The 26,782-nt window shown below is 44.4% G+C and overlaps 1 protein-coding gene across 2 annotated transcripts; it reads left to right on the forward strand.

Annotated features, from left to right (window-relative positions):
• Window positions 1–238: 238 nt before the first annotated feature.
• Window positions 239–26,567, forward strand: TAC1 (tachykinin precursor 1). 2 transcript variants are annotated; one of them, XM_015410950.1, is made up of 5 exons: window positions 239–447; window positions 12,732–12,828; window positions 15,355–15,378; window positions 21,643–21,696; window positions 26,463–26,567. In XM_015410950.1, exons 1-5 carry the CDS (start codon window positions 325–327, stop codon window positions 26,510–26,512), a joined length of 348 nt encoding a protein of 115 aa, XP_015266436.1. In that variant the 5' UTR covers window positions 239–324; the 3' UTR covers window positions 26,513–26,567. The 2 variants fall into 2 exon arrangements, with proteins under 2 accessions (XP_015266436.1, XP_015266437.1); XM_015410951.1 differs by lacking the exon at window positions 21,643–21,696.
• Window positions 26,568–26,782: the final 215 nt, after the last annotated feature.

Below are 26,782 nucleotides of genomic sequence, written 5' to 3' on the forward strand. Positions count from 1 at the left end.
GTGACTCACACGATAAATACAAGGGAGCAATTAGACCCCGGCGCACACGGAGCCCTCCCCGTCGCCAGGAATATAAAGTGGGGGGTTTAGGACCGGGGGGGGGGGCACGCAGAGGTCGGCGCTTGGGTCGCGGCTGAGCTGGACAGCAGCGCCCACCCGCCGACTCCCCAGCCCGCCCTCACCCTTCTCTTTCTGTCTCGCCACAGCCTCTGAGCTCTCGGGGCAGCCGGAAGGCGAGGAAGGGACGCTCCGCCGGACGCTCCCCGGCTCCCCTCGTGCGCTCTGCCCGGACGCTCCTCGACGGCGACGAGCAAGCAGGCGACCATGAAGCTGGTGGTGGCTCTGGCCGTCCTCGCCCTGGTGTCGGCGCAAGCGCTGGCCGACGAGCTGGGGGACAACGACGAGCTGAGCTACTTCGCCGACTGGTCCGAGGGCGACCAGAACAAGGTGAGCGGAGCTGCGGGGCTTTGGCTGCGGGGCTTTGGCTGCTTGGCCGGCGGGGGGCAGGGAGGTGCTGGGGTGGGGTGGCGAGGGCGGGGTGGGGTCTGAGGTCGCGCTGCTGTTTGGCGGTCCAGTCGGGGAAGGGTGTCGGGCTTCCTCGGGGAAGTACTTAGCTGGTAGCACAGCCAGGGGCTTCGGCCCCTCTGGGCGTTGCGGGACGCCCCGAGTCCAACCAGAGCGCTTCACAGCCCGCTCCGTCGGCCCGCCTCGGTCAATCCAAGCCGTCGGATTTCCAAAGGAGACGCGAAATGGAAAGCTCGGCGCACATTTGCTTAGGAGAAAAGGAGCCCTGTAAGTGTGCGAGCTGGCTTTCGAGAAGAGAGGCTGGTGTGGCGATCGGGCGGCACGGCTGCAGTTAAGGGACTGAGGAGAACTAGTTATGGGGAGGTGGGGGTTAGATTACGCGGACAAACAACTTCCCGTAAGTGAAGCTACCCTGAGTGGCAGTGCGCCTAGTTATTTGATTTCATACCGAAATTCCCACTCCTCCAAAGAGCTTCGAGGCGGGGAATGTGCCAGGGTGGTTTGTGGGCGGAGAGCTGAGACCAAGACTCAGCCGAGCGTCGGGGGAGTCGGGAAGGGTCCAGGACTCCAGGTTGCCCAGGGCGGAGGGTGATGAGAGCCAACCTACTACCCCTCAACAAGACGGTTATCCTTCCTCCCCCCCTCACCCCTGCATTTGTTTGCCCAGAGCCCAGGTGCCATCTGTTAAAGTCCAGGTGGGGTAAAAACTGTGTACAACTTTTGTCGAGTCTTCTTTCCCGGTCCTCCTCTTCCCATCTTCGCACTGGTGCACCGGAGTCTTCTGTGCAGGCATGATCCTGAGCTATAGAGAGAATCAGGCCCCTTCTCAGCTGGAGTCAAGCACCGGCACCCATCCGTAGGAAGGCTGAAATGGAACTGAAACTTGAAAGTCAATTGTTTCTATGGCCGAGAGCCCATCCTTCCGGTTTCTCACAAAAGGACTCCAAGTGCTTTCGGTGGCATGTGCAAGGTTGGCCCTTGGCAGCACGATGGCATCCATATCCCACCTGGTTCTGTTCCAGAGGATTTCCTCTGGGCCACTGTGACAGCCAGCGCTGTTGGTGGCATGTGCAAGGCTGGCCCTTGGCAGGACGATGGCATCTATATCCTACCTGGTTCTGTTCCAGAGGATTCCCTCTGGGCCACTGTGACAGCCAGCGCTGTCATTTCCATCTTCTTCTTGTCATTTTGGACACACCATCAGCTGATGGAGCATCTGGATGGATGACAGCATTCCCTCTAAGCTGTGGAGTCTTGTGAGCAAAAATTCTACTTTGTGAGCTACTGGCATTAAAGTTGTGAGTGAGTGATTTGGCTACTGCATAAATTAGTTTGCTCTGGAGCTACCCTTCCTGAGCTAAGACAAAAATTTGTGAGCTGGAGGCTAAAAAACTGTGAGCTACCTCACACTAACTCTGCTTAGAGGAAACACTGAATAGTCTGACCATCTCAAGAGCTTATCTCTTCCCCTCATCCTACAGAGGGATGGCCAGTCACCTCCAGGCAAACTCCCCCCCTCCCATTTACATTTCAGCTCATAAGTGGCTTGGAGATAAGCTGTCACCGACAATGTGGCAGTCTACATCTCCCGTCCAGGTTATCCAGCTGCATGTTGACAGTTGCTGGTGGGGATTTGTTTCATTTTAGTTTGCTGGTGTTTGTTGACATTTTCTCATCAATAAGTGAACCCCATGTTTAAAGCAGGGCCTGGGGAGTGGAGGGGAACAGAGAACCTAGAGGTCACCAGCTTTCATCAGACTCTTCCACAATTTGGATGAAAAATTAGAACAAATGTTAGAGCAGCCTTTGCAGAGGGCAAAACCCCTACTCGAAATTAATGTGTGTTACCACTGAATTTCACCGATTGGGTCTTCTTCCACAATTTGGATGTAAATTAGAACAAATGTTAGAGCAGCCTTTACAGAGGGCAAAACCCCTACTTGAAATTAATGTGTTACCACTGAATTTCACCGATTGGGTAAATTGATTTTATATATATATATATATATCACAGGCATCAGGAGGATTAGGTAGTTCATTTCTTTCCCTGGCATTGCCTCATTCCACACACGAGCTGGGTTTACACAGCCGACAGAGTCCACGCAAGGGAAACACGCACCATATGTGCTTGACAAGGAGATGCAGCCGGTTTGCTGCTTTGGTGTGTGAAGTTGTTATGAGCAACACGTCTCCAAATACACATGCGCTTTAAAAAGTCCTCGGGCATCTTCTTAGCAGCCCTGACGGGGATGGCCCCAACTAGCCCAGTCTCATCAGATTGTGGACACTAAGCAGGGTCAGCCCTGGTCCGTACTTGGACGGGAGACCTCCAGGGTTGCCTCACAGAGGCAGGCAATGGCAAGCCTCCTCCATTCATCTCTTGCCTTGAAAACCCTACAGGGTCACCCTCATTCGGCTGCAACTTGACAGCACTCCACATATGCGTATTCTTAACAATGCAATGGATGGAATATCCGGGGGTACGGCATGAACTCCACACACAAAGTAGTAATCCAGAAGGGTCCAAAGTAATGGAGTCTGTAACCACCAGTGTTCCCTCTAAGCTGAGTTCGTGTCAGCTAGCTCACAATTTTTTAGCCTCCAGCACAGAGATTTTTGTCTTAGCTCAGGAAGGACGGCTCCAGAGCAAACTAATTTATGCAGTAGCCAAAGCTCACAACTTTAATGCCAGTAGCTCACAAAGTAGAATTTTTGCTCGCAGGACTCCACAGCTTAGAGGGAGCGTTGGTAACCACCAGCTCTGTCCACTGGGCATTGACTTTGGGCTCACTCCCATGTCATGTTTCCCTGCACAAAACTGACATATGGAAAACATGAATGTAAAATCTACCATTTTCAAGGTTACACTGCTGAGACCCTACTGGGGCTGAATCATGAATTTTGTCTTTGGTGGATGCTCAGGCCTTGCATGTGTGAGGCTTCAGATTGAAAGAGAAGGATATGTGCCAAGCAGATATGTCCAATATTCAGGACTATATGCTACCCACTACAGGCGCCAGTTCTGTCCCTTGTGTCTATATTGGAGAAATATATATCTTCTCACCCCAAGAGTTCCCTGCCAAGGAGAAATGGAGCCAGTGCATATTAACTTTCAGCTCCAGTAGTATAGCTCGGTATTACATTCCATCTCCCCCTTGTTTTTGCCACAGTCCTGCTTCCTACATTTGAAGACCACATGTGCCTTTTTCTCCAGTGGTGGTCTCTAAGAGAAATCTCACCCTGGCACCCTGCCCAGGACTTTCCTGTTGCTTTTCGCCTTGCGGAGGCAGATAGAAGTCAGGACAAGATTTTAACAGTTGGAAGAACAAAGAATCATTCTGCGCTTTCTCTACCCCCCCCTCCAATTATTTTTTGTCTTGTTTTATTCTGTTTCTTCTCCACGTTGTCATCCAGACAATCAGAACTGGGACAGTTGTGGGAGAATAATGTGAGATTTTGTACATGGAATTCAGCTTTCTTACTTAATTGGTTTAAGAGTGTATCAGGAACAAATGTTGTTCCTCTTCCCTGTTGAAAGAAATCACACGGATCTTGGATAGAATGCTTCACTCCTTAGTAATTTTGAGCAGGGAAATAGCATCCCCTCTCTCCTTTCTGTAAGCAGAAAAGGGGAAGGGAACATAACCCTCTCCTGGCTATCAGACAGGGTGCAAAGGACTAAGAGCACTGGCAGATGGGTTTCAAACATAAAGGACTGCATTTACTCAAATTGAAGACTAGGTTTTTTCACAGGCACACCAAAAAAATTGAGGGGGGTGGGTAACATCTTATATTCACCTAAGAGTTACAGTAGTGGCCAATAATTTTTCTTGTATATAACATCTTTAAGGGGGTTATCTTACATTCAGGGGCATCTTCCTTTTGAGTAAATATGGTTCTACTCATACAGCATGCTGATCTTTTTTTAATTAACATTTTACTGTTAATGATAAGCATTACACATTAAAAAGCCAATAAAATACAATTCAGCAGTGAAAGCAAGTAATAAGTAACAATTTCTATGTCTACATTTTCACAGGATTAACATAGATTGGTCAATATTAGGAGGGAATAACCTTTAACAAGAGATGTACACATTTAAGGAGACTCATATCTGTAGAGTTACAGAGACATCGTGACCTCGTAATATAGATAATTAGTAGGACTGTTTTGGGAGGTAGAATTTTCCATAGCATGTTATAAAAATGGCATCCACTTTTCCAACATACTGGAAAAGCCTAAATATGGATCAGTACGAGATGTGGAATCTGCTATTTTGTCCCTCCATAGTATTTCCCAAACCTTAAGATACCAGTCATCAATCATAGGCAAGGTAGGGTTTTTTCCCAACTCATGGCTAATACCCATTTAGTAGCTATAAGTAATATCATGATGAGATCCTGCTGAGTTTTAGGAATCAACGGGGCTTCCCGAAAGTCAATTAAAACCAGTTCAGGTTTATTGAGAATCTGATAGCCAGTTATTAGGTAAATATGATGAAAAACTTTCCCCCAGAACTGAGCAACCAACGGGCATTCCCACCAGCAGTGTAATGTGGAGACCCTATCTCTTCATAACCTTTCCAGCACTTTGGAGAGATTTGGGCATTGACACGATGTAGCCAAGAAGGAGTGGTATACTACCATGTCATAATTTTATATGCAATAAGTTGTATTTTGACAGGTTGGCAGCAATGTTCCCTCTAAGCTGTGAAGTCTTGTGAGCAAAAATTCTACTTTGTGAGCTACTGGCATTAATGTTGTGAGCAAGCAATTTGGCTACTGCATAAATTAGTTTGCTCTGGAGCCATCCTTCCTGAGCTGAGACAAAGATGTGTGAGCTGGAGGCTAAAAAACTGTGAGCTACCTCACTCTAACTCAGCTTAGAGGGAACACTGGTTGGCAGGCAAGGCGGGATATAAATTGAAATAAACAAATGAATAAAATGTAGAGGCTCTCCAAATCCTTTCCCATTGTGAGTTGTTGATATAGACTTTATAATCTCTATTCCATGCTAGCTGGTACCGTAAAGATTTGTCTAGATTTAATTGCAGTAGTAGATTATACATCCTGGAGAGCAGGTCTTTTTGCTCAGGTAAGTAATATAGTAACAGCCTTTCAAAGTTGGTAGGTGGTCTTTTGAGTTTGTTTTGTATACTAGTGGAATCTAACAGGTGTTTCAGTTGGAGGTACTCATACCATGGAATAGACCGTTCTGACTTCTTTTCTAACTTCAATTTATCAACCAGACTCCCTTTATTTGTTACATCAGCGAATCTTGTAAGGGCTGATTTCCTCCAAACCAAGAAGGATGAGTGACTATTACTGGGGGGGGGGGGGGGGGTCCACGAGTTCTGCCCAGGTTTGATCAAGAAAGCCTGAGATAATAGAGGGGGAAGGAGCAAGATGGTTCTGGTATTTGTCCCATGTCTTGAGTAGGGAAGCCAAAAAGTCACTGTGTACTGTATCTTTTGGGTGTTCCCCAGGCTTGCTCCATAATATACTTTGGGGAAAAAATTGTTAGATAAGGCTCTCTTCTATGTGTTTCCAATCAGTCTGGTATGCAGAACTATAAAGTTTTGGCAGAAATTATAAAATAGCTACCTCATGATATTTTTGAATATCTTGATCTTACATTTGGTGGGGAACACGTCAGCTATTTCAGTAAGGGGCTTATTTCATGAGGGAGAAGGAAATCTAGGGATTCCAGTACTTATGTAAGTGCCATCAAGTTGCAAGCGACTTATAGCAACCCCAGCAAGGGGCTTTCAAGGCAAGTGAGAAGCAGAGGTGGTTTCCCTTGCCTTCCTCTTCAGAGTCTTCCTTGGTGGTCTCCCATCCAGGTACCAAGGTCAGCTAACATGGTATTCATAAGGTGACTTTCAGCTAATCACTCCTCAGTATAGACCCTAAAGAGAGTTATGAGAATAAAAAGGAGAACTCTTGAGTTCTTTAGAGGAATAGTGGGTAGGGTTGCCAGGTCTCCCCTAGCCACCAGCGGCAGGGGGGGGGAGGGTTGCAAGATCCAGGTTGGGAAACTCCTGGAGATTTGGGGATGGAGCCTGAGGAGGACAGGGGCCTCAGTGGGGTACTATGCAATAGAGTCCACCCTCCAAAGCATCCATGTTCTCCAGGAGAACTGAGCTCTGTAGTCTGGAGATGAGCTGTAATTCTGGGGGATCCCCAGGGCCTACCTGGAGGCTGGCATCCCGAATGGTGGGGCAGAAAAGATTGTTGACTGGCTGGGAAGATTCAGCATTCCAACAGATAAACAAAGACATTGGTACTGGTTGCAAAATCAGACTTTCTGATAATGTTATGTAAAATATTGAAGTCATGTGGTCAAGTTCTATAAAAGCCTTAAACCAGATTATATGAAAAATTTAACTGTTTCAAAATGTAGAAGAGCTTTTATCATTCGACTCCTAAATGTGCTCCCTTCAGCGGTTACCAGCAGGCATTATGTAACGCAACCATACTCAGGATGGTTATGCTGTGTGGCACTGAGAAAATAGGGACTATAGATCATATCCTACTTGGCTGCTGTATCCCTTCAGAGTACAAAAAATGAGCTGATTATCCCTCCTGAAGGTTTGTCCACCCCCTGCTAGGGTGACGTGGCTTTGGAGAGGTAAACTGAAAAGTCATTCTGGCCATAGACAAATTCTTCTCAGTTGTTGCAGCTTGTCGTACAGCTGTTCAGGACCAATAATTTGATGGAACAGTAATTGTATCATCCTAAAAAACCTTTAAAAGCTGAATTGTGCAGAGCGAAGGCTGACCATGATTGCCAGCAGTGCTAGCTGGGCTGCGTCACACAGGCACATGGATCACTTGTTGAGGAATGAGACACTTCAGGTTTTTTGCTCCTCTTGGTGACTAGCAGCACCAGAATCAATTATGTAAAAGGAGCAAATGTGTGAATATCCACTCATTTTACATAATTCATATAGATCACAGCATTTCTTCCTCTTCTCTTTTGTGCACAGAATCCTGTTTCCATTGGTACATTCCATTATTATTTTAGTTGTTGAGTATACACAGCCCTGCTTCTAGCTTCCAAACGGGACCAGTTGATCCAGTCCTGTGAACTATGGATCAATTGCAAAGCTGAATCGGATTCAGGGGCCTGGGGAAATGGGTTCTAATGGCTGGGCTCAGCTCTGGTACTTAGGAATTAATGATAAAAGTTCATTTTGGAAATGTGTGGAATGCCTCTTCCACACTATGGAGCAGCCATACATTTGGGATTTAGGGGAAGAGTTTCCAGATTGGAAAATACATTATTCAGGTCAGCCCTGTCTTTTTAAAAAATATATCATCTATCCACTGAGAGGTTCCTCTAAAGAATTTGGTGTGTTTCAGCTTGCATTCAAATTGCAGTCCAAAAGACATTTGTTGTACTACTGCAGATATGGCTAAATGGATTGGCTTGCAGCCTTCACATGTGTATTAAGACAATTGCTTGTGGGCATTCTTGAAGGTTTCTTCTCAGACCCATTTCTGCATGTGGCAGCTTGATGACAACGTTTAGCCCTGACCCACTGCCTACTGCTTCAGGGAACATGCCACAAGGGTGGGACTGAGTTTTTGGGAGGCCACTACGACCCACCTTAGATGTTCCCCCACCACCACCCGATTCTCTAACTGAAAATTAGGTTTTGATCCAAGCAGTTGTGGTCCTACAAATTCTCCATTGGCTACAATGGACATGACATTTCTTTTCCATAGTGAGTCCCACATCAAGAACATTGACATGTGCAACAGAGACTCCAAAGTGCCTCTAGCACCAAATTACAGTGGAGTTCTGTGACTGAAGCCCCAGATGTGTTATTTGGCTCTATAAAGCAGCTGCTTGGGTGGGGCTGATATGGAGTATGGCTGCAGTGCTGGGGATAAGTCTTGTCCCATACTCTTTTTCCATTTGCAAATGTCCTCCCACTATTTAGAAACCTGGCTGGGGAACAAAAAAGACCAGTGTCCATATTGTGCTTTTTCCCTTGGGAGGCTTAAAATGGGGAAAGGCATTTGCAGTTGTAGAAACAGCAGGGGAGGTAGTTTTAAAAACTTTCAGCGTAACACATCAGCCTCCTTCTTCCGCAGTTGCTTTTGGGGGGCAGATTATATGGCTAGAGCTTTACAAGGCAATCCTAAAGAGAATGACACTTTAACAAACCCACTGAAGTCAGTGAGCTTAGAGGGGTGCAGTTTTATGCTTCTAGTCCCAGAACTCCAGTATCGTGAGTAATTTGACTCAAAAAGTCAATTTTTTATTTTACTTGTATTTATTTACATTATCTATAGCCCACCTTTCTCACAAGGATTTAAGGTAGATTACATAGAGTGATTCAGTACAATCAAGAAAATGGGACATTCAGTAATCAGTGCACTGGGATTTTAGAAGTCTGGATAAGCTATGTGCAGCGGTATAGAGACTACAGTCTCAATCATCTATCCAAGTACGTTTGTGAACCCTTTTGTACAGTGCAACCCTATTACTTGTGCAGAAAAGCCTTCTTGCATAGTTTACGAAAGGCCAGGAGAGGGGGACCTTTCCTGACCTCCTTGGGGAGGCCATTCCACAAGGTGGGAGCCACCATGGAGAAAACACGGGTATGGGCAGTTGCTGGTTTTGCCCATTTGGCGCCTGCAGAAGCTCCTGCTGACATGAGCGAAGTTGTCGTGGCAGAGCACAGGGTGAGAGGCAGTCCCACAAATAAGGGGGGCCAAGGCCATGAAGGGCTTTGTATGTGGTAGCCAATACCTTAAACTGGGCCTTGTGGCAGATGGGCAGCCAATGGAGTGTCTGCAGAATGGGAGGAATACGCAGTCTCCATCTCACTCCCACTAATACTTGAGCCGCGGCATTCTGGACCAGTTAGAGCAGTGGTGGCGAACCTATGGCACGCGTGCCAGAGGCGGCACTCAGAGCCCTCTCTGTGGGCACGCGTGCCATCGTCCCAGCCAGGCCCAGACCATCATTAAAGTGTGGAATTCTCTGCCAAAGTAAATGAAAGCATTTGGGATTGCTTTCCGGACTTTGTTTGGATCATCTTATGTTAATGTATGAGTTGTTTTTTTCTAAACTAAAACCTCAGTATTCAGGTTAAATTGCCGTGTTGGCACTTTGTGATAAATAAGTGAGTTTTGGGTTGCAGTTTGGGCACTCGGTGTCTAAAAGGTTTGCCATCACTGAATTAGAGTTTCTGAGTTGATTTTTGTGGGGAGATGAATGTACAGCGCATGATCTCTTATGGTTATTCCAAATGCAGCCATAGAACTGATAAGGTGTCCCTCCCTTGAGGAAAAAATGCTATAAATTATTATCAGAGCGGAACGCAGTGCCTCATAGATTGTCTAAGACTTGTAGTAAATGTTGTAGTATGTGTTAGAAATGTGGGTAAGCCACAGGAAAATCCTTTTACTTCATTGGTTGTCCTGCAAAAAAGTCTAAATGCAAGAGATAATGCAGATAATTCAGACAATCAACATGATACCGAGATAATTCAGACAATCAACATGATAATTCAGACAATCAACATGATAATTCAGACAATCAACATGATAATTCAGACAATCAACATGATAATTCAGACAATCAACATGATAATTCAGACAATCAACATGATAATTCAGACAATCAACATGATAATTCAGACAATCAACATGATAATTCAGACAATCAACATGATAATTCAGACAATCAACATGATAATTCAGACAATCAACATGATAATTCAGACAATCAACATGATAATTCAGACAATCAACATGATAATTCAGACAATCAACATGATAATTCAGACAATCAACATGATAATTCAGACAATCAACATGATAATTCAGACAATCAACATGATAATTCAGACAATCAACATGATAATTCAGACAATCAACATGATAATTCAGACAATCAACATGATAATTCAGACAATCAACATGATAATTCAGACAATCAACATGATAATTCAGACAATCAACATGATAATTCAGACAATCAACATGATAATTCAGACAATCAACATGATAATTCAGACAACCAACATGATATGCATAACTCAATAATTTGCTTGTTGATCTATTTGAAATCTTCCAGAAACGGTGTTCATTTGGCGGACACATATCTGCAGGACTGAATTTTGTAGGGTGGTGGTCAACACCAGAGTTGCCTGACTGGAGCTCTCCTACCTCACATGGTGTCTGTTGTGGGGAGAGGAAGGGAAAGGAGATTGTAAGCCGCTCTGAGACTCGATCTCTTCTTCTTCATCACCTAACATGCTGAGGTCACAGAACAGCATTTCTGCCCTGGTCCAGTAAGAGAGTAAGGTACAGACTTCCTGATATTTCTGGGACTGGCAAACGTTTCCTGTGGCTTCACAAGGAGCAAATCTTTTGAAACAGAAAACAAACAGCATCTCTTCTCCATAGCAAAGAGCTGATCCCGGAGGCCAGAAGGCCTGAACTTTGCATCGACAGGCGGCACCCATTTCAGAGGCCTTTGCCTTCATCACGGGAGAATACTTGAGTTGGAACCTCCAGACATTATGATCAGCCTGAGCCCCCTTGGCAGCCATTTTGTATTTGGCCTCATTCCCCATAACAACCATTTTGTGTGTTTTTTTCTGCCTCCTGTGGCAGCCATTTTGTGAGGGTGCAGTGCACACAGCCCTTTCTCATCATTCCAAAACTGCCCGCAGGCTCAACACACACACACAATCCTAGGCTAAGATAATGGTTTGTTAAATTTGTAATGAGCAAGATTACATCTAATATATGAACTAAGGAGGAGTGTTTAAAAAGTCAAGAAATGTAGGGCAAATTGAAGATGAATTAGGTTGTTTTGGAATCCTCAGCAAAACAGTGTTAATGGTAAACTATTGTAAGAAACCGTCTTTCCTCTTTTTTAAATCCTGTTTATCTATTTCATATTGTTCTCCTTGTATTATTATTATTAGAATAATAATTTTAAAATAAGACAATAACAGTCACAGGGAAGTGGGGGGATACCAGATCAAAGGTATAGTGCTGGCAAAGAGGTATGTAACCATTGTACATCATGTCATTTGCCAGTTCTGGTTGACCACTTTCTTCCCCATGGGTATTTTACACGTGAACTCAGAAACAGGGGATATGAGTTGCATCCCGTATGACCAAAGTGGATGTGACTGTAGGACTGGTGTGTACAGAGCATTTTTTCCCATTTAAAAGAGCAAGTGTGGTACAGGATTTGGATTGGGGCCATATGGGGAGGGAGAGTTGATTCAACCCTCCACGAATCCACACCCAGGGTAATTCTTCCTAACCTGTTGGGGCAAGTATAAAGCCATAATGCAGTACCTGTACCTTCTCCACAGGGATGTGGAATGGTATAGTATAGCCCAATCTTGTCAGACCTGGAAGCTAAACAGGTTCAGTACTTGGATGGGAGCCCACCAAGGAAGACTTTGCAGAGGAAGTCACTGGCAAACCACCTCTGCTGAATCACTTGCCTTGAAAACACTGTGAGGTTGCCATAAGTCAGCTGTGACTCAATGGCACTGTATACATACACACATATTTTCTCTAATGGGTAAATAGCAGCTACCTTGGGCTACACTGGGCCATTTCAGGTTGGCTTAACTAACCCCCCACCTCCAGCTCTCCAGTTGCACTGCAGCCCTAGTTTGAATCAGGATCATGCTTATATGGTATCTAAACACAAAAACACTCTCTCTCTCTCTCTCTCTCTCTCTCTCTCTCTCTCTCTCTCTCTCTCTCACACACACACACACACACACACACACACACACACACACACACGTACTTAGAACTCCCAAGGTAGAGTTTGTTTCAACCCAAGACATCAGGTCTTAGTATTTTCTGACTCTGTGTTTCCACTGCCCCCTAGTGGCCTGATTCTGGCAGAGCATAGGGGCTTTGATTCCTGATTAAGACTGAGGAGTTCTATCTGGATTCTGCTTCGTTCATGATCTGGATTTGCATGGGAGGAAATCCTCTTTTTTTGTTCCTTTTTTCTTTTTTGCAATAGGACAATCTCTTATGTGAGATTTTGGAAAGGAACAGGTCAGAAAAGTGAGCAACGGAGGTGACGGGCACGGAGTGAAGCATGCTGGGTCTACAGTGCCCTTGTCTGTCTTGTTCACAGCTGTAAGTAGCGTAACTGTCAGTAGCGTAAAATCAACTAACCATACCCTACTTCTGTTTCAGGAGGAGCTGCCCTTTCCCATTGAGCACTTTCTCCAGAGAATTGCCAGGCGACCCAGACCTCAGCAGTTTTACGGCTTAATGGGAAAGCGAGATGCTGGTGAGGCCCATTTTTGATTCTCTCTTTTTAAAAACAGCTTGATGGATTTATTGTGCGTGGGAATCTCAGCTTAGAGCCACAGCTGCTGAGCCACATTTTCTTTTTAAACTCTCGTCTCTGGAGAAGACTTTGGTGGGGGGGGTTTAAAAAAAAACACCTGCTACTATTAACACGTAACATTTATAAAGTGGGATCAAGGTGCTCAGTGAGAGACAAAAGACAGGAGCAAGATATTTCCGCCCTGCCCAAAGGATTCTTGCTCTCATCAGTCCCAGGGGGGACTGCAGTCAAGCTTTTGCTTTTCTTCTCCCTTAGGCAGGTCCAGACTATAGGTCAGATTGACCGGCAGTTGAGTAAGAGAGACAGGCTGTAGAAAGGGGATTGAGAAATCACTGGAATTACAGGAGGGGGGAACCAGTTGGTATTCAGCAGCCTGATAGGCCAGCCAAGCCCAATCTCATCAGAGCTTGGAAGGTAAGCAAGATCGACCATAGCCAGCACTTGAACTGGAAACCACCAAGGAAGACAGGGATTGCTCCACAGAGGAAGGCAATGGCAAACGACCTTGGCTCCTCTCTTGCTTTGAGAACCCCATCATCCTGGGGCTGCCATGATGTGGTTGTGACTTGACAGCACACCGTTGTTATTCATCGGTTGCTATTCCTGTCTTCTCGTGGTCCCTCCCAAGGAACAATTGCAAAGCACATAACGGAGCAATCTTGCTAAAGCTAAGGCAAGCTGGGTCCAGTCAGTGCATTAATGGGAGACCTCCTGTCAGGGACAGCACCATCATTTGGACAAGCGAGGTGGCCCCCTCAAGCACAGGGTTTGGAGAACTAGCAGCTTTCCCGAATGCACCCCCTTTCTCCAACACCTCGTTGCCCACATCGCAACCCAAGAGCTGGAGAAACATGGCAAATGGCACATCCCCTGTAGGGCTTCCCGAACTCTCTCAGGATTTGTTTCTCAAGTCTCATGGGAAGAAGGGCTCTTGAGGGAGTTTGGGAAGTCCTCCAGGACATGCACAGCTTGCTCTGCTTTTTTAAGAAGAAGCCTGGGAGCCTGAGGAGGCAAGGAGGACGAGCTGCCGTGGTCGCACAGCCTCAAGCAGCACTGTGACTTCAGCTGTCACTGCCTCATGGGGCACCCCTGTGTATGCTGCCTTTACTTCCCTAGCAGAAAGGTAAAATTTAAAAATCATAACTATATATAACAACCGTTATTGGCTGAAAATATTTCTACTCTGTCCTTCCTTCCCGCATAGGATATCCAGAACTGTTTAGAACAAAGCAGTAGAAGACTATATAAAAAACAAACAAACCGTAGGCCATAATATTTCTCTTAGGTAGGGTTGCCAGGTATCAGTTCCCCCAGAGAAAATGGCTGCTTTGGAGGGTGGATGCTATGGCATTCTACTGCACTGAGCCCTGACTTGGATAGCCGAGGCTGGCCCAGTCCCATCAGAGGCAGGCAATGGCAAAAAACACCTCTGAAACATCTCTTGCCTTAAAAACAAGTCTAGCTCGCCACCTAGTGGTGCATAACGCTAAAAGAGCTAGAATTTGTGGCTGCCAGACAATCTCAGGATCTCCTGGCTATTCTACACACAATGCCCCACTGAGGTTCCTCTTTTCCCTAGACCCTACCCTCACCAGGTTGCCTCCAGAAATCCACAGGAATCCCCCAACTCAGAGTTGGCAACCCAAGTGGATTGTGGCTGTTATAGAAATATTCCATTGAAATAAATGGGACATTTGCAAATAAATATGTTTGTGGTTAAAGTGTAGTTCTTCCAAGGATTGTCATTTAGCCTCTACATGAATCACTCAAATGGAAAAACTGGTTTGCACATCAGATTTATTGCATTAAGAAGGCTATACAACAGTGTTTATTGTATTGTCTCACCTAAAGCAAACATTAGGAGTACAAGAGACCATTATCTTTTTAAAAATTCCATTGGGCAGAGTCTAAAGAACATGTGAGCCCAAGGGTTGGTTTGTGCCTCTTAGCCAGCAGCCCTATGTTTGTGATATGCAACCTCTGCGAATGGCAGAGACAGCTTTGTCAGTTTGCATCACTGGGCAACTGAACAAACCTGGAAGACCCATTGCTAGCCCTGAACTGCTGCAGCATCGTAGCAGTCGCTGCTGCCCGTCCTCTTCCTCTGGGAGGTGATAGCTGGATTAGGCCCCCTTCGGAGGACTGGTCCGTCTCTAGGTCCCTCCTTGCTCATGACATACAACCATTATGGCTTATGATGTACAGCCATTATGGCAAGGCAAAGCTGTCTCTGCCATCTGCTTGGCTGCCCAAATGAATGGGATAGAGCAAGACATTCAGTAGACGTTATCCTGGCATATTGTGCCCAGTATTACATGGCCATGAATTTCTAAGAATTGTTTCAGGCAGTGGAAGTACACTGTAGTGAAGCTGATCTGTCCCGTCCCCCAAATGCCAGCAGTAAAATCACACCATTTGAGTATCTGTCCTAGCTAATGTTTATTTTTGCTCTGTTTTCCTCCCCAGGATATGGCCCACTATCTCATAAAAGTAAGTTGACATAAGTTTATGTCTTTCCCATTTTTCCTGCCCACTCACTCACCCATTTCAATGCATTTTGCATGCAAGACTGCCACCTTACACCCTGATTCTGAATGCTTGACTGCCAATCCAGCAATTCTGATGCAGGCACGGAAAACCTAATGTGCTGAGCATGAACAAGAATTGCTCTGTCAACCTCTGTGTTAGGAAACCTATGCAAGTGCAATGGGACTGTGTGCAAAGAACATTCTCCCGTGAGTGAATGGGGCAGTCTTTGAATGCCAGGGCCCAACCCAGCTAAAGCTCACAGTGACTTGCCATGCAGTCCTAAACAGCGTTACACCCTTCTAAGCCCAGTGACTTTAAAGGACAATGAAGGGTGTAACTGTGCTGTGGGTTGCACTGTGAGTCCTGCCTAATGAGGTTTCTGTTACATGCAACTTGTGCTGTTAGCTTCATGAGTCTTGTAAGAGATGGTTCCGTTTTTTAGAGAATGCAGTCCCTGGGGCGGCACCTGAAAGAGAAAGGCTGCCAAGGAGGGGAGGAGGGGCTTGCCTTATTTCCCCACAGATCACACCCCTCCCAAGTACATCTGACTTCAGTAAGGAAAACTGACGAGGACCCGTGAAAATCTGAAACGTGGTAGTGGTTGTCGACAAGTAACCTGAGCAATGGAAAAGAGTTAAGAAGATCCTTCCCCCCCCCCTTGCCAGTTTCCCCCTACAAACTGCAGTCCTGGCAGCTGTGTTATGTCAAAGACAAAGAAGTGCCTATGAAATGAGTCACAGGACTACACATCACCCACAGTTCCTCCTTAGGCCCCACTGAAACCACTGGAACAAGTCACACGACATTTAAATCCCATTCAGTGGGCCTTAGGGCCAAACTAGACCCATGGCCACCGTCGCCATTATAGAGAAGAATTTGGCCATTTAAAAATTCCATGAGGGCAGTATCCTGATTGAGCCACTACACAGTGGACCCCCCCACACACACCTGTGCCTTTTCAAGTCCAAAAATAGCTGTTGAGGAAAGGCGTGCTGGGGGGGGGGGGACAAGATTGCCTGTTCCTGCTGTGCTGTGGGTTGAACGTGGTTTTACATATGACAAGAGCTACCTAATGGAGATGACTTCTGGGTCTCCTTTAGGAGCTGCCAGAACACCATGTGAATAAATGAGGCTCATGTGTCATTCATGGGAAGATTCATGACTTCCGCCATCTTTGAATTACTCTGGAAGTGCAAGAGGCAAATATGCTAATTACTTATGCACCCATCTTTGAGGACTTCACTATCACATGCGAAACCACTCTTTTGTGAGGGCACCCACAGGGATAGGCATGAACCCAAAAAAAGTGGCTCAGTTCAGGGCAGCTCCCAAACTAAACCTGGAAGTGAACCGACCCAAAAGGGCCCCACCCGAACCAAGCCAGTCCAGCAAGTCCATTTCACCCCTTTTCATGGCTGCAGTGAGCCACAGGGAGAAAAGGGGTGGGGACCACCCTGGAAGAGACTTCCACTTTTCTCTTGGCCATGGCTCCCCCACTTTGAAGGGAGGGAGTGAAACCAATAGGTTTCATGACTTGCAGCCATTTAAACTTAACAGCTGACTGGGTCCACCAGCTGCTGTTAGGTTTAAATAGCTAGGTAAACACAGAAAACACCGTGTTGAAATAATGCACACAATATTCACATGCATTTATAGCTAAATATATTTGATTTATATACACTACATCAACTCTAGTGTATTATAAACACCTTCAAACTACAACATCAACATTTCAACATTTTCAAACTAAATTACATAACACGAAGAGTCCATAATCGCAGAAACCCACTCCAGTGTAAACTGTCTTCTTCCTTTTTTTTTTCTCCCCGATGGGGAATTTTTTATTGCATTTTTATTAAAACTACAAACTATAACAGAAATAAGGAAGGGGACTACATTTAAGGGGATAAAGAAAAGATACCCACTACTGACTAAAAACCCAAGAGAGGAGATCTTCTAATCAGCTTAAATACACATCTAGTCTTAATCATATTAATCTCATTACAAACTGTGTCACATAGTCTGTTAACTTTCCCCACATCTTAAATTTAACTGATATCGGGAAATACCCCAAAGTATCTCAATTCAAAATTTTCCAAAGGCACAATTCAGAGTCCTTCAGCCTTCACTTCTTCTTGTCCAGTCTCTTCCGCAACTTATAAGGACTTTTAGGAGCTGCTGCCCCTTTCTCAGACAGAGAGTCCTCTCCGGCGGAACCCGAGTACAGCTCACCACTGGACTTGCTGTCCTCTTCTTTTTCTTCCTCCACTGGCCCTCCCAGCTGGACTCTTAAAAATTCTCTCGCTTTCAGAACAGAGTCAATCTTTTCTTTTTTATCCTTAATTTTAAAGGTGATACCTTCTGGAATTAACCATCTATATCCAATTGAATTTGTTTGAAGAAAAAGAACAAGATCTTTATATTTCTTTCTCCGCTGTCTTATTTCAAATGGAATATCCTTCAGTACTCTGATGACACTCTCCCCAGCTCTCAGGGGTGCTCCAGATACTGCTTTCAGGATTGCATCCCTTACATGCCTCTTTGAGAATCTTACGACAATTTCCCCAGGCAGATTATTTTTCTTTATGTATCCTGAATATGACCTGTAGGCCACATCCATTTCCATTTCCCAAGTGATGATCCATCAGGTAAAGCTAGCAGGCAGCTTGTATTTCTCACTGTGATGATTCAGTTTAGCCAGCAAGCGTAGTAGATGTATTTTCCCATGAGGTGACTCAGCTAGCAAGTAAGCCTACCAACACGCATCCCGGCTTCTTCAGGCATATAAACATATGCTTCTTCAGGCATATATACTCTTGAATTTACCCCTGCATAAGTCTTGAATTTACCCCTGCATAAGTCAGATAATGTAAAAATGAACAGCCATTTCTACATTATCTGACTTATGCAGGGGTAAATTCAAGAGCTGTGGTTCCAGGAAAGTTTATATGCCTGAAGAAGATTTGTTCGAAACACGCAGGTTATGCCCGGGAGGCGTGTTGCTAGGCTTACTTGCTAGCTGAGTCACCTCATGGGAAAATACATCTACTACGCTTGCTGGCTAAACTGAATCATCACAGTGAGAAATACAAGCTGCCTGCTAGCTTTACCTGATGGATCATCACTTGGGAAATGTACAATAGGTTGCTGTATTGTTTGGTACACATTACTGTACATTGGTATCTATCCTCCATCAGGAAGAAGACAGTTTACACTGGAGAGGGTTTCTGCGATTATGGACTCTTCGTGTTATGTAATTTAGTTTGAAAATGTTGAAATGTTGATGTTGTAGTTTGAAGGTGTTTATAATACACTAGAGTTGATGTAGTGTATATAAATCAAATATATTTAGCTATAAGTGCATGTGAATATTGTGTATATTATTTCAACACGGTGTTTTCTGTATTTACCTAACTTAGCCGTGTTCCCTGTGTGCTTGTTGTTACTCCTTTAAAGGTTTAAATAGCTGGCAGCCATTTAACCTGTTGGTTTTGCTTCCCCCAACTTCAAAGGGGGGAGCAAAACCGAGGGGTTTAATGGCTTGTAGACATTTAAGCCTAACAGCTTGGCAGGTCCATCGGTCAGCTGTTAGGTTTAAATGAATGGCAGTCATTTACCCCTTTGGTTTCATTTCCCATCCCCTTCAAAGGGGGGGGGAGAAAAACTGAAAGATTAAATGGTTGCCAGCCAGCCATTTAAACCTAAACAGCTGGCTGGCAGACCCCACACAATTCAGTTGTTAGGTTTAAATGTCTGAACCAAACCGGCCACAAGTCCGGTAAATGTTCGGGGTGTCTTCCCCAAACATCAGTTCATGAGCTCCAAACCAGCCTAAGTTCAGGCCAAATTTTGGTTTGTGAACTGGTTCATGCCCTTCCCTACCCACAATTCCTAAAATTGTCCTTCCCCCCCTCCTTTCAAATTGTTCCATTTACAGCACAAACCTATGCAGAGTTGCTCCAGTCTAAGCCCACAATGGGCTTAGTTTGGAATAACTCTGCATAGTACCGCACTGGATTCTGACTTTATTCCCACTGGTTCTTGTTTTAGAGTTTTCAGGCTCTTATGTAAAACACAAGATCATTCTTAAGTATAAAACCTTGCAAACTCTTTCCAGCCTCATCTGCGCGAAGCTTGGCAATCATCCCACATTTACACAAATGTCACCGAGTTTGACTTCACGTCAAAATCTAAATCCAAACTCGAGCTAATCATTATAATTGTATTCTCATATGGGGCGCCCAAGTGATGCACAGGATATTACATAAGCCAGTTCAACAGGAGTTTGGACTGTTCCACTGTATTTCCCCAAAGAAGAAGCACATCAGTAGTGACACGTAAAACATATTTCCCCTGAAGCTGCCTGCAGCTTTCAGATCAAATCCAGAAGCTTGGATTTCAGTATGACTGATGTTGACAGACAGACATATAGTATTATGCAGCACCAAAGATTAGTAAGGCTCCCGGAGTTCTTGGCTGGTGGCTGTATTAAATCCTTAGATCACCTTCTAAACACAGTTAAAACTGTTTCATTGAGTGCTCCTCTCTGTACCTCCTGGCTGCTGTCAAAATGCTCGTCTGTAAGAGATCATTCAAATACAAAAGAGGTCTGAGTCCTGAAAGCTTTGCCATTTATTATGTATTGATCGGCCGTGTTGATTGGGCAAAAATCTCTGCTGAGACAGATGCCATTCCAAATCCAAGCCATTTAAAAAAGAAAACAGCAGAGTCTTTTCATGTTTTGTCAGATTAATCCAGATAAGTTTTTCAAGGGTGTTTCCTCTGGAGAAGAGAACCTCAGAGACTGTGGGGGGGGATTGTTGAGTGTCCTGAGCGGGCAGGTTTCGCGGGGGGGGGGGGGGGGAAGGCAAGCATGCCAGCAAGCAGCACAAGTCAAATGCAACATCAGTGCCTTAGAATGTGACCGCAGCCATTTCCCACCCTTCAAAAATAGCCCCTCCGGCATCATTACCAGAGTGCAGATAAACTAGTGTAGCATAATGAACGGATCTGACTCAAGGTGGAGTCCAGCCACTGGAACTAACATTTTCTTGCCACATTCAGTTTCCCAGCAGTCCAATAACCAGACTATATAAAATCTAAAGGGAAGGCAGTTTTGCAAGAAGAACAGTGAGGCTCACGGAAACATGACATATCACACATAAGTCAGTGATGATCATTTCTTTTTTTATTGAATTTGTGGGCATGAAGCCTTGGCATGCACAGGCTGTGCATCCACAGGGGGAAAATGAGGCAGAAGGAAGGCAGAAGCAAGTGGAAAGCTGGGGAGGAAGGAGACGTCACAGTGGCAAGGGGGTGCCAGTCACTGCTGCCATGGCTGCTAAACCAAGGTGTTGCCAAAACCCTGGCGGCTGGCCTGGAGCAATAGCAATCTGCTGGAGCACCAATCGGAAGGACCCCCGGCCCATCTCCTCTGCTCATGGAGCAAAGGAAGTGGTAGGAGGAGGAAGAGGGACAGGAGATGCTGGCTTGGGTGAGATCCTGCTGAGGCATGCGCCTCAGGAAACATCTGTTCCATCTCTGCTTACCGTGTTTTACATTTTTTAATTCATTTATCCTTACAGCAACTCTCATAGGTTAGCCTAAGAGTCAGTGACATGTGCAGTGAATTGCATATAATACAAGAATCTCTTAATACAAGAGAAAGTTAAACTTATCCCCAGAAAGGTCTCTGAAATGGAAAGTACTCTTTTAAGCAGGTGAATCACAAAGTGCCTTCCCAGTCATGTCTCTTAGGGGAGTGCAGTGCATGATGCAAGCCCTCTGTCCCACACAACTCAATTGAGAAGCAGCTCCATACAAGCAAGGGCCCAGCCTCTCCACTGACAGAGGAGTGCAAGGTGCCCACAAATGGTCACCGGACTGAGTTGCTGACTACGAATAACAGAAGAGAAGCTCCCCCCCAAAAAAAATCCAAGATATTTTGAAAGAAAGAAATATGCCAGGTGCCTCCAAGCTCAGTCACAGATTTCAACCACTTGTTATTGTTAATCCAAAGCCATTTTTAAAAAGTGAAAATTGTTCGGTCAAGGAATAGATCAGAGCCTGTACACATGGATGGAGAGACCTAGCAAGGTGGCACCTTTGATCGGTAGCTCAGATTTTTCTAGAGCCTGATTCTAGCTTATATTCATATTGATAACACAAAACTACAGAAAAGGGCATATTTAAAATGTTTTTAAACACCCCAAATATATTTTTCAGGACATAAAACAGACTCATTTGTTGGACTCATGGGCAAAAGATCTTTAAATTCTGGTATGTATGAACTACAGATAAGACTGAGAGCACAACCTTTTAAATCTATTTTTATTTTTCAAAGGGTTTTGAGAATATATCCTCTGACGAGAAATTAGATGGATACTTTGGGAGTAGATGAAGCCTATGACACCCACCCTGGTGCAAACTGTCCCATTCCCTCCGAGTGCCTTTAGTCCAGTTCCTCCACTTCTACTACCTTTTCCTCAGCAGATACAATTCTTCCTGGTGCCTTTGATGCCACTACATACCTCTACAGTTAAATCTAATGACACATTAACTTGGTATTCTGTTGGTACTATTTTGTTCTGATTTAATTTATAAATTTAAAGTATGAGGAGTGCTGCTAGTCCACAGGGTATTCATTTAACAACACCCCTGAAGATATTATTGACTTAAATACGTTAAAAAGACTATGGGGCCGGAGGGAATCTCCATTATTTACTTATGTGGATTGAGGAGCCAAACACCCAGTGGCATCTGGAACATTTAAGCTTGCATTGGAGACTATTTTCTAACATTACAATGGTCAGTGGCTTTATTTTCAGCCTGCCTGTTTCCTTCCCTCAATGTTATGTCTATTTCTTATTTAGTTTTACAAATCATTAGCAACTGTGTGAAGGATTTATTGTGGGAGGAATAGCCATTAAAATGATTGTATGCTCAGAAATACCAATCGACAAACTCAGCTGGGATTCGCTTTCCACTGTGATCAGTTGTCTGAAAATGTACAATACACAAGGTGTAAACATCCGCTCTTTAAATATCTTCTTATTCTTTCAAAATAACTGTAATGGATATAATAATTTCTAGCTACTCTCCTGAAGTGAGTATGAATAATTCATCACCATACTAAACCACTATAAACCAGACCTCAGATTAGGGTTCTCAGATGGTTTTTTTAAAAAACGGACTTGCCAAGCCCCAACATGTAGCAGCAATTGCTGCTGCTTCATGCATGGGCTTGGTGGAGGAGCTGCTGAGCAGGTGCTTCTGCCCCAGTGTCTCCTTCACCCACTGCCCTCTTTTCCGTGGCCCACAGCTATCTTCTGAGGGTGAGGGTGGCCGGAGTAGCCCATCCCTGCTGCTGGCATTCCTGTGCTTCACGTGCTTCCCCTGGCCTGGCTGTCTTCTCTTCTAGTGGGGTCACCAGGACAGCCCCACACTGTCTAGGCCTCTTCACAAAAAATCCCCGACATTTAAATGTTTGGTATCCCCCCCCCCCGGACAATTAGTGAAATACCAGGCAACCTTACCCAGGATACTAAATTTCAGGTTCTTTCCATTAAAAAAAATAAAATTCAATGATATTCCACCAGCTACACATTCAAGCTTGGTGCCTTCATCCAGAGAAAGAGCTTCTGCCACGGAAAGTCATCTTGGAGGCTCTTCTTGGAGCAGTGCTGCCTAAGATGAAGGATGGCTCCAAACTTAGGGGAACAGAGTGGTAAGAAGCAATACATTGCTTTTCTAGAAGATATGGATATTATCCATAGAGTCTGAGGAACTGAAGACAATGAGATATGAAAGTAGAACTGGCCTCTACCATAACAAAACAAAAACAGCTAGGGTTGTGTGATGTACACAATACAAACTAGGAAGTAAATCCTTTTTTCCCCATGCTTGGGCGTATCATACACTGAGACATTAATGCAGCGTGTAATAAACTCTAGAGTTTTATTTTGTTTTTATTTTTTCCCGACAAAAAAAAACACCTCAGTGGGATTTCCTGAAGGTATGTGAATTCTGAATTGTGGCCTAGTTATAGAGCAAGGACAGAGTTATCAGTATTTCACTGGAAATTTGCCAGTGGAAAACATCAAACAATACCTTGAACCCCCCATTTCTGAGAGGTACATCGAAGACAGTGTAGTATTTTACAAATGTCTAAAGATTCCACAGTACCATTTTGTCTAAGTGCATTGTAGAACTCCCCCCCCCCAGTTAAATTCTAACTCTAAAATCCTGATTCTACTTGGATGTTTTGAAGTTCCATTCTGAAACAGCACTGTAACCTTTCTTTTCCAGTCTGTCTCTAATATTCCTAATTCTGCAAGTACTTTTGCTATCCCTCTCTTTTGATGATACCTAAGACCATCACCCCACTCTTTCTGCCCTTCCGCACATCTGTGCTCCTCCTACCCTCTTTTCACATCACAGTTCCTGAAGACCACAACTGATTGGCTGCAAAGGGCCCCTACAAAGACTCACTCGGGGTGCATCTGGTCAAACACAATATCCCTATGAGGGCTCCCTTTTTGAAAAGGCAGATTCAGGGCAGGGAAGTCTGGAACAAAGTAGTGACAGGAGGAGGGATACTTAATTAACCTTTCCCTGTCTGCTATTGCTTCTCTCTGAATTTCCCCACCTCCTGCAGAGTTCCAAATACATTTTTGCCTCAGTAACGACGGTGGCATTTGGTCGACCCATTTATTACCCGTCTGAAGTGCCAGTGTGTCTGAAGCCCACTAGTCATTATTCAGTTCTTTTTCATGTTACAGATCAAATCCCCTTGAGATTGCTTGGGAAACTGAATGCAGCTTGAGATTCATGAGCATTTTCTGAGTGATTTATTCCTTTGGAGAGCTTGTAACTCAAGAGCTAATTGTGGGAACATCTCTTAGCAGGAGAAGGCTTGGCAGCCAGACAATGCTAAACACCTTGCCAAAAAATGTTGATGGAAGTCTTAACTATTCCGGAAATTCAGAGTATTTAGGGAGCTCAGGGGCTCTTTGCAGTTCCTGTGCTATATGAACATCCTCTTCTTTCTGGCTCATATACCTTTTTACATCATTAATGGATATATGGATTCAGACCTCTTGTATTTCACCCTTATCCATTTCAAATGGATCTATATCATCACAAATATGGATTATAAACCTCACTGAAAAATCCGCCTGTGTCCTAATCAAACACTAGCAGATATGTGAGTGACCTTAATGATCTTATTAACATCAGGTTCTTATATTTATTTATTTATGTATTTAAAATATTTGTATGCCACCTTTCCATCCAGTTAGGGCCCTCAGCAAATACTTTTAAAATCACCTTTTAATCACCATACATCCACACAGAGACACCATCAATTAAAAACAAGCAAGGGGGGGAGGTTTAGTGAAGGTATCCCAGATTTACCAAAGTCTTCACCTGCTGGCTGAAGGCCCAAAGGCAGTGATCAAGGAGGACAGATAAATCTCCCTGGGAGGATTACATAGTAATGCTGTTTGGGAGAAGGGATCATTCATGTTTAGCTAAATCTATGTGAATGGTCAGGGACTACACATTGAACTGCTGAATATTTTGTCCTTAGATGATCGGATATATCCTATAGTCATTGTGACTGTAGGATAGATATTTCTCAAATTAAGGAGGAAGAGGTAAGGGAGATTTCAGAAACTGCTCCCCCCTATTCCATGTAGGTCCCCAGCTTTACTCACTAAAATGTATACCACAATGATGAAAGGTAAGGAAAAGGGGAGTAGGAAGAGACAGTCAGAATTCCTCCGGCTTTCTGCCTTTTACAGCTTTCATGAAGGTGGGATGGATTTCATCGTTAAATTTGCCACAGTATAAAATGGTTGCAGCATCTAATGTCAGAGACCTTTTTCCTGCCAGGCTAGTTCTGAAACTACGGCCCCAGTCACACGGGCCAGATAACGCGGGTGGGAGGCGTGGCTTTTCATGCCGGCACAATTTAATGCACCAGAATGCAATCAGACACCACCGCAGCAAAGTGGGGTTTTGTTTGTCGGCGCGTGTTTTCGGCGCACATCAAGAGCGCACTTGAGTGATCACACGTAGGTATTCCGTTGACGGCCCGTAGCAAACCATTTGCTAGTAGGCTTTCCCAGGTATTTTTTAACTCTGGATCTTCGGGCGGATGCTACGGGTCGGCAATGGGTGTGCTATGCTTGCCAGATGTGTCCTTGTGATTGCACCCGTATACTCCACCCAACATTCGTGCCTCTCCCACCGCAAATGCCGCGTGTGAACAGGGCCTCAGTGGAGTAGGTAAGGCAGGTAATAAGGAAATTGCAAGGGATTATTTTTTTTAATGGGGGAGCATTCCAACAGTTAATCTTCCCCAACCCCATCATGTAGTGCTATAGCCCAGCCAGTTATACAGCTAAAGTGGCTGATTTACCAGGCATGAATGATCACAGTTCAAACATATTGTAACAAATGCTATTTGCATTGGTGGAAAACAAATTGAAAATTACAGCAGGGTATGAAAGAAAATGAAAAAGTAACAGTACTGGCAAACCTTATGATGGCACCTGTTCAGGTTTTAATCGCAGAGCAAAGTTTCTTAGCGCATGCCTTTGAGAACGATCGAGCCAGGGACGGGTTTTGGAACTGGGGAACAAATTACTGAAATTCCATTATTGGGAGGGTGATCTGGATAGGGAATGCAACAAGGAGAAAGGGTAAGTTCCCCTCCATATTTTTCCACAATAAACTCTCCCTTCCCTGGCTGCTTTAAGTCAATATTTACCTCCATGCCATAACCAGCTTCATCTGCCAGTTTCCACACATTAAGCTTCTGTTAAAAGGACAAGGCATTTTTTTCCAGTCATCATGCACAGTTTGGCCTCTATCAAGATACTCATGTTACATTGCCTTCACAATAAATCATGCCTAATAGTGCAATCAGTGAACTTAGAATGGGGTAACTTTGTTTGGGATTGCACTATCAGACACTTCCAGACTTATTTAGCATGAGCTTTATTAACATTTCCCACTTTGTTGTTTTCTTTCCTTCACAGGATCTTCTGAATGGAACACAGCACAGATTTATGAAAGGAGACGTAAATGAGACCATTCCTCCCTCCCCCACTCATTATTTATTGAACTTTATTTGTTTAAATGGCCAATTTAGTGTAATATAAAATAGCCATTGTATGAAAGAATTCTTTATTTAACACTGGTCATTGTAAATTCAATAAAAATTATTTTTCCCTCCTATTGTGGCAGCGATACATGCAACATACAAGTAATGTGGTGGATTCTGCTATGACAACACCTGACAGAATACAGAAATCAGTTGGTGTTTCACAACAAAGCACATTCTTCGATATGGTCTGTA

The sequence above is a fragment of the Gekko japonicus genome, unplaced genomic scaffold (genome assembly GCF_001447785.1).
Source record: "Gekko japonicus isolate JY-2015 unplaced genomic scaffold, Gekko_japonicus_V1.1 scaffold231, whole genome shotgun sequence".
In the NCBI taxonomy this organism is placed as follows: Eukaryota; Metazoa; Chordata; class Lepidosauria; order Squamata; family Gekkonidae; genus Gekko; species Gekko japonicus.